Source organism: Trachemys scripta, chromosome 9, assembly GCF_013100865.1.
Source record: "Trachemys scripta elegans isolate TJP31775 chromosome 9, CAS_Tse_1.0, whole genome shotgun sequence".
Lineage (NCBI taxonomy): Eukaryota > Metazoa > Chordata > Testudines > Emydidae > Trachemys > Trachemys scripta.
In genome coordinates this window covers 103,403,533-103,412,241 of record NC_048306.1, presented here as the reverse complement: position 1 = coordinate 103,412,241, position 8,709 = coordinate 103,403,533, and the positions used below count along the sequence as shown (strand labels likewise).

The window sequence follows — 8,709 nt, the reverse complement described above, 5'->3', positions numbered from 1 at the left end:
CCCCACCCCCTGACAGCCCCCCCCAGAACTCCCAACCCATCTAAACCCCTCTGCTCCCTGTCCCCTGACTGCTCCGATCCCTCTCCCCACTCCTGCCCCCTGACAGCTCCCCCCCAGAACTCCCAGCCCCCCACCCCCCCGCCCCTTGTCCCCTGACTGCCCCCTCCTGGGACCCCTGCTCCTAACTGCCCCCCAGGACCCTACCCCCTACCTGTACCCTGACTGCCCAAAACTTTCTCCAGTCCCCCCAAAAAGCCCCCCCCGAACTCCTGAGCCCCCCCCGTTTCTTGACTGTCCCCTTCAGAACCTTCCTGCCCCCTGGCCCCCTTACCCTGCTGCTCAGAACAGGGTGTTGGGCTCTGTGCGAGCCGGACACGTGGCTGCGCTCCCCAGCACAACAAAACCCGGTCCCTGGCCCTGCACAGTGCTGCCGGACCGGGACACTGGGCTGCAGGGGAGGAGGAGCTGCCGGCTCAGAATGCAGGGAGCGAGGGGGGGGGGGGAGGAGGAGCTCCTCTACAGCTGCTCGGGAGTCCAGCCCGTGACTTTCCTGCAGCCCTCCCAGCCACTCGCTCTGCTCTGCCGGGGAAGGGGGAAATCCCGGACATTTTGAGTGATTTACAAATTCCCCCCGGACGCTATTTTTAGCACAAAAAGGAGGACATGTCCGGGTAAATCCGGACGAATGGTAACCCTATTTAAGTTGGGCTCTTCAAATCATTTATCAAAGACAAAAGTCATTATTCTTGGTTCTAAGTTTCCTTGTTTGTTCTAGCAACTAGACAGTTTCTTTGAACCAATTAATGCTTATTTAGGACTGCATTCTGCTAAGGTGGTAAGTGGGAAGCATTGTTTCTTGGTATTTTCTTAAGCCCTCTGGGATTTGCAAGATGGTGTTACAGTTACTTATGGGGTTGGATTAAGATAATTCTTTTGATGTATTGTGTGTGTTTAATGCAAAAGTTTCTTCCATAATATTGTGTGGAGCTGAAATTTGGGTGTGTCTGATTCAGAAATCCTTTAAGGAAAATTTTAGAAGTCATGGGTGATGTGCTAGTTTCTTTAATTCATATAGCATGGTGAGGCTGAAATAGCAATTGAGGGCATGTGTTAATTGTAACTATACTTATGCAGCCTGTCACTGTAGTACTGTGTTGCAAAACTCTATATAGTAGGTCCACCCAGGATTGAGCTAAAAAGTGATGCGTATGCCTGTTTCAGGAATCGTGTATCTTGGGCTCTGCAAATGAGTAGCTTCTAAGAAATTTTATAGGATATATCAGGGTCCCACATAGTGCAGCAAAGATCGTGTGTTCTCACGTGCTGTGTATGTGCTAAGAGGTGCGGTTTTTTTTCAGCATTTTAGGATGAAAATAAAGTGAACTATTTGGGAGGGTTTTGGTAGTGGCTGAGGTCCCAGAAAAGGGAGGAGGGATAGCTCAGTGGCTTGAGCATTGGCCTGCTAAACCCAGGGTTGTGAGCTCAACAAAAATCAGGCAAAAATCCTGCTAGTGAAGGCAGGGGTTTGGACTCGATGACCTTTCGGGGTCCCTTCCAGCTCTGTGAGATAGGTATATCTCCACATGTTATTTTTGTGTTATAAAAAAATGCAGGTTGCGGAGGGTATGTCTATGCTGCAATGTAAGCCCAGGGTTAGTAGAACTTGAGTTAACAGACCCTGGGCTTGTTAACCTAGGTCTTGATAATCTACACTCATTTGCTGCTTTTACACTGCAAAGTAAAAGGGCTTGAACCTGGGTCCTGGCTTAACCTGGGTCGGACCCTCCTCACTGATGGGGTCCTGGAACCCTGGATTAGCACAATTTGTATGTAGATGGAAGGGGGCGGGGTAGGCTTGAGTCTGAGTTCAAACCCTAGGCTTACATTGCAGTGTAGACATATCCTGAGTCAAATATGTTTCAGGGTTGCCAAATGTTACCTCTGCTCTTTGTGGCAACAGAGGAAGGCCTTGTGAGTGCATGTGGTTCAAACCATGAATATTTAAATCTGTTTTGTAATCTGTCTCCTTTTTTCTGTTATACAGCACATGCTACTAGTGACCAGCTGGAGAATAGAGCGCACATCATAGAAGAAATCTGTCCAGAACTGTAACTGCTTGTCAAAGCTACAAACTTGTACAGTGCTTCATGGTTTTGCGAATCTTAAGTATTGAGAGGCATATCAGTTATAGTGTTGTATTGCCAAGAATGTTAACTTTACAGACTCTTATATTAGGCAGAAAAGCTGCCTAACTGGTTATTCTTGTGCCTAGTATTTCATGGAGAGTACTGCTTCATAATCCATCAAACCAGAAATTTGAGACAAATTAACTTGCATAGCATATTGTCACTCCACATGCTTTAAAACATACAAAAAATCAGTATCTTTGGTTTTGTTGATTATTTATTTGACACTGTTCTAGATGTGGTATCTCTTGTAGTAGAAGGGTTTTGGAATTCAAGAGCCAAACAGTACAGTAAATTACAGGTTGATATGTATTAGGTGAATTTAGCAGTTAAAAAGGGATTATTTTAGTAGTGTAACTTTTTGTAGAATTTTTCTGACCTGTTAATCTAGATGTCAGTATGTCATGACTCCTATTTTCTCAATCTTTATAAGAGAAGAGCTGAATTATTTTTGTGGTTTAAAAAGAAATCTGTTTGGAATAGGTTACTAGTTCCTGATTAAGACAACACTAACAACTAGTGGGATATTTGTACACTAGAGATGTGCAGACATTGATTTTGCATCTAATTGTGATGATCTCTTCCCTTGGGGATAGATGGGTTTTGGAACTTTCCTTATTTATCTGTTCCGATCTCAAAACTTCTCTCCAATATTTTCCACTTCAGGCCCCCCAAACGTCACTCTCTACTGATTCCCTTAAGATCTGCCTTAGAATCCTTTGCACCTTCTGACTTGCTGTGACATGAATTTATGCTGCTAGCATCTGAGGATAAGTAGTTGTGCGAGCAAATCTACTTCAGTACTATGGAGATGGAATGGCGTAGCTTTGTATCGTGCCAGCCTTCCACTGCACCTAGGTAATGCTGATGACCTCATTCCTTCTTGGGACTTGTGATCTGTATATTGAAAACCACTGGTCTAGAAATTTCCCGATCCAGTGTAACTTGCAGCAGCTGCTCTTGTAAGCTGAAGGCTGTTTGGAAGGACAGAAGGGAGGTTGTCATATAATGTCTAATTTACGTGCTGTTAGCAGTGTGGTTCTATAGCCCGGATGGAGAGAGAGTTCTGAACCTGCGGTTTACTGTAAACAAAAACATCCCCCTCAAAAGATCTTGACTATGGTGTGGATGTACTAGTATTCAGAGTAGCACTTGGTTTTATTCCGCAAATGAAGTACACTTAAAGCTGTGGGTTGGTCTTGGAATATTTTGTATTCAATTATGTCTGTATTTCTCTTAAATTTGAACTAAATTTGATACGTTCCAAAAGTCCATAATTATACGGACCTATTTTAAAATGACTTCCTGTCCACTGTATTTGTGAAGTCTGAATAAAAGAATGAAAAAGTGACTTTACAATTATTTTGAACTCACGTGTGAGCTTTTCTGAAACACTAGAATGCCATATTTATCACTGGAAAAATATAATCACGTGGAATGTTTCAGTAGACTGAATCTTCTGCCAAAAGTGTGCAGGTGAGCTATACCAAATTAGTGTGTGGATTCCTAAGTCTCTGGTTAATGGTCTGTTTTGTAGATAGCTATGTTGCCAGCTCTTGTAATATTTAGTATTTCTTAGCCCCAGCTCCTGGATTTGTGTGATTAGTGAGAATTTCAAGTTTCATTATTGATTAATAAAAAAAAATTCTAGCCCTTATGGTTGCGGAGTAAAAATTTGAAAACGTGAATCCTAAAGGCTCAATCATGAAAAGGCAAACAAAAACCTCATAATCTGGTTTGATTTCTGGCTAAAATTGTCTTTTCCATTAATTGGAAGTAAGGAGAGATTGACTGATGCATCTGTTTTTGCTTGATTATATGAAAAATAGTTGCTTTATTTGCTACTGTTTTTCCAGTCAGTCTTTTTTCTTTTTTTTAAAAGATCGTGTTATAATTGCAAGAATATTGATTGAATCTTGATTCTGGTCACTTTTGGCTAAATCCTGAGAGATGCTGGGGCTCCCATGAGAGGTGAGGTAATTAGTGGGAGCTGACATCCATTAGCTTGATTAACTTCAGGAGCTGAAGGGTACATAGCACTCTAGGATTAGAACTGCTCCAGTTCTCTTGACAGATGGGAATTTTTAGCATCCGTTTATATTAGAAAGCACTAACTGTTAGACACCTGTGTCCATGAAGGATGGCGTTCCCTTCCTTCCCCTTTCCTCTCCTCCCACTGCCAAAACAAGAGCCAGGATGCGTCTGTTCTTTGCTGTGTTTGTCTTCCTAAATGTGGCAGTTTATATTGTTGGTTTGCTAGATTTACAGGGCTGCTCTGTGGATGGGTTGACATTACTTACGAACACATTGTCCAGGTACAAGAAAGGAGCTTAAACAGCTGCTGAATGGTGTTGACTCACTCCATAGCAGTGAAGCTACAGTTTCAATGTTGCATGTGCTGTCTATCATTCAGTATCAAACATGGCAGTTTCTATAGACTAGTTTGGGCCAAAAAGTGAGCCGTTTAAGCCACTTGTTCTCTTTTGTCGTCTCTTCACCCCCCCCCCCCACCCCCTTTCCATTCTTGCTTGTACAGAATTGCATTTACAGTTAATGCCCCAAGGAGGTGCTGCTGTTAGCATCCTCAGTCCTACCCGGGAAGGATTTTATTTATATACACACATTGTTTTCTTTTCAGTAAACAAAGGTAGATCCTAAAAAGAATCTGTTTTCCATGACAAGCCATAAAACACCAGGTACGGGTGGGCTGTGCCAGCTTGGCGGAGGGGTTATCTTGAATTGCTGATGCACCCCTAGCTTTCATTAACTTCGAGCAACTTGTTGTTTTGGGTTCATAGGCCCTTTGATGACTAAGGGCTCTTCAAAAACAAGCTATGCATGATCTCCCTGATATCTCAATTAGAGATAAATTAAGTACAACTGAAATACAAATCTATCTTTTTCTTAAGTGGGTTTTTATTTGTAAAGAAAATATAATATAGAGGGTCATCTTTAAAACTTGCCATCACTATATAAATGTGTGTATATTTTCTGTTTTATTGCTGGTGGTTGGTTCATTTCATTTGCTTTAGGCACAACTTGATGTTTCTTAAAAGTAGTTTCAATCTGGAACTGGGATTACTTGGCTTTATTCGCACCACTATCTCAAGACATTTTAAAGGCTAAAATTAAGTAAATTTGTTTAAAAACTTGTAATTATTACAATGCAGTATATATAGTTTTTAAAAAAAACTGTACAAGGTACCTGCCATTTGTTGTAAATCTGCCATATTGAAAAATAGCCCACCTTTTGAGAGGTGGGGAAAAGGAGAGGAAAAGGAAAAAAGTCTCCTTGGCTTATCTAATAGGAAGCAGATAGTAAGATTGCTTATGGACTTGTAATATCATGGTGGTTGTTGGGTGCTGAGTACTGCAATGTGGTGTATAAAAGCAGAGACAGAATGTTACGACTATTTATTTAGAAACTGGAGAATAGCGGTCCTAAGAAACTGTTCTGCAACACTTTGCATGATAAGTATTTTCTACATTTATTTTTTAAACCTTTTGTTTGTAAAATGAATACAAGATGTCAGTTGCTGGAGAAATAAGTTTCTGTAAATAAACTTTATACTAGACTCTTGTGCAAATAGCATCATTTAAATTGTTCATTAAGAACATTCTTTTGGCTTTAACCCACTGATGGGATTATTTATTGAAAACCGAATTTCTTTTCATAACCTAGTATCTTGTGTTAAACTATTTGATTTGTATAGGTCCTCTTCCTCAAAATATTTTAACCTGTTTTTATAGTTGCTGTTTCATAGTAATTTCTCAAATTTAGTGACTTTTCTCACTTCACAACCAGTCTTAAATGTGAGATGCAAAGTAAATTATACCTGCCACTGCTCCCTTCTAATATTAGGAAAATCAGATTCTGACTTCTAGGGTTTTTTAAAAGAGAAAATTGGCAGGTTTTGTCAGATCTGGGTATCACAGCTGGCTACTGAAATTAATGTTGGTGTTCCACAGATGAGAGGGGGATATTTAGTCCTACTTTATAATTGTGTTGTTGTGTCATTAAAAAAAAATCCCTCTAATGACATGGTATCTCACTGAGTTACACCAAACCTGGTGGAGTTATGGTCTGTATGGCAGCTTCTCTGCCATCCCAACAATATGGTAGCCTATGTACGCACTTCTGCACCTACCATGCTGCCAAGCTCAACAAGGACAAGTGCGGAGTCCTGCATTTAGGACGGAAGAATCCCATGCACTGCTATAGGCTGGGGACCGAGTGGCTAGACAGCAGTTCTACAGAAAAGGACCTAGGGGTTACAGTGGACGAGAAGCTGGATATGAGTCAACAGTGTGTCCTTGTTGCCAAGAAAACTAATGGCATTTTGGGCTGTATAAGTAGGGGCATTGCCAGCAGATCGAGGGACATGATCATTCCCCTCTATTTGAGATTGGTGAGGCCTCATCTGGAGTACTGTGTCCAGTTTTGGGCCCCACACTACAAGAAGGATGTGGAAAAATTGGAAAGAGTCCAGCGGAGGGCAACAAAAATGATTAGGGGGCTGGAGCACATGATTTATGAGGAGTGGCTGACGGAACTGGGATTGTTTAGTCTGCAGAAGAGATGAATGAGGGGGGATTTGATAGCTGCTTTCAACTACCTGAAAGGGGTTCCAAAGAGGATGGATCTAGACTGTTGTCACTGTTCCAGATGACAGAACAAGGAGTAATGGTCTCAAGTTGCAGTGGGGGAGGTCTAGGTTGGATATTAGGAAAAACTATTTCACTAGGGGTACATCTACACTACAGGGGGGAGTCGATTTAAGATACGCAAATTCAGCTACATGAATAGCATAGCTGAATTCAACGTATCACAGCCGACTTACCCCGCTGTGAGGACGGCGGCAAAATCGACTTCTGCAGCTTTCTGTCGACGGCGCTTACTCCCACCTCCGCTGGTGGAGTAAGAGCGCCGATTCGGGGATCGATTGTCGCGTCCCAATGGGACGCGATAAATCGATCCCCGCGAGGTCGATTTCTACCCGCCGATTCAGGCGGGTAGTGTAGACCTGGCCTCAGAGAGTGGTGAAGCACTGGAATGGGTTACCGAGGGAGGTGGTGGAATCTCTTTCCGTAGAGGTTTTTAAGGTCAGGCTTGACAAAACCCTGGCTGGGATGATTTAATTGGGGATTGGTCCTGCTTTGAGTGGGGGGGTGTTGGACTAGATGACCTCCTGAGGTCCCTTCCAACCCCGATATTCTGTGATTCTATATTGATGCAGGTGGGGAATCTGCCTGGTTATCCTGTAGCATTACAGCTGTTGCTGCCAGCGTGGAGGATTGTGGCCTCCTTCTACCATACTGGATTTTGTTTCCTTAGGCTAATCCCTCATCCTTGGTGTTTGTGGAGTAAACAGTGTGTATGCTAGTCTGCCCCATGACTGTCAGCCCACCCTGTCACAAGGCATGGCTCGTTAAGATTTTGAAAGTTCTGATACCTGTATACACACGCAACGCACACGTGCCTAGGCGATATTGAGAGGAAGCCATCCTGGGAATAAGTCTTGTTACTGTGTCCCTATGGGATTGGGGCCATGGGTCTTGCAGAGTGGGTGGGGCAAGACTCCCCTCTCGCCAGGTCAGTTGGGGTGAACTACCTCCTCCCTCACAGCAGTGCAGACACCAGGCGAAGGTGGCCTGCTGAATCCTCTGGGCCTGAAGAGTGAAGGAGAAGCTTAGGCCCTACAATGGGCTAAATTACAACCCAGCTCAGAGGAGGAGAGCTTGGGGGCTCCTGTGTGAGAGGTGACCCAGTACAACGCCAGCTCCAGATAGAGGGCTCGATTAGTCTCCCAAGCACAGTGTGAGCTGGCCAGGACGCTAGTATGGACTGAGAATCGCGTGAACAGCTAATAAAGTGAGTTACACTTTGTGGAAAGACTTAATAAATCAGAGCCTCTAAGTGTTGTGAACCAATTTAGTCTGGGTAATTGAGTGAAAAAAAACTGTTTGGGTGCAGTGCAGTGCACCTGAGGTGCCACAGGGGGACACACTGGAGGGTAGTGACCCATGATATAGGCATAGAATTTATAGGCCAAAGGGAAATTTAGACCAGGGGTTCTCAGTCTTCTTTCTGAGACCCCCCATATGCTATAAAAACTCCAGGGTCCAGCAGGGGTGGCCCCTAGGGGGCTGTGGACCTGGGTTGAGAACTGCTTTAGAAAATCTCATGTCCCCCTCTGTACAGCCCAGGTCATCAAATTTCTCCCAGATACTGCTATGTTGAACCCAATAACTTGTTTAGCTAAAGCATCTTCCAGAAAGGCATCTAGTCCTGATTTGAAGACAGCTAGAGATGGAGAATCCACCGCTTCCCACGGTCGTTTGTTCAAATGGTTAGTCACTCTCACTGTGTCATATTTCTACTTTGAATTTGTCTGGCTTCAACTTCCAGCCCTTGGTTCTTGTTATGACCTTCTCTGCTAGATTAAAGAATTCTTAATATTTTTTCCCCATGTAGGTCGTCACCTCTCAATCTCTGATAAACTGAACAGATTGAGTTCTTTCT

At 43.3% G+C, this 8,709-nt stretch overlaps 1 protein-coding gene across 2 annotated transcripts in view; it reads left to right on the top strand.

Moving 5' to 3' along the window:
• The window catches only part of PPP1R2 (protein phosphatase 1 regulatory inhibitor subunit 2), a 23,360-nt gene extending 17,594 nt beyond the window's left edge, over positions 1-5,766 (top strand). For both annotated transcript variants that reach the window (XR_004647109.1, XM_034781607.1), the window contains one exon: positions 2,045-5,766. Coding sequence is in view for 1 of the 2 variants with exons in the window: in XM_034781607.1 (XP_034637498.1) it covers positions 2,045-2,112 (68 nt within the window). In the remaining variant the exon portion in view is untranslated. The remainder of the gene's footprint in view (positions 1-2,044) is intronic.
• The last annotated feature ends 2,943 nt before the right edge of the window (positions 5,767-8,709 follow it).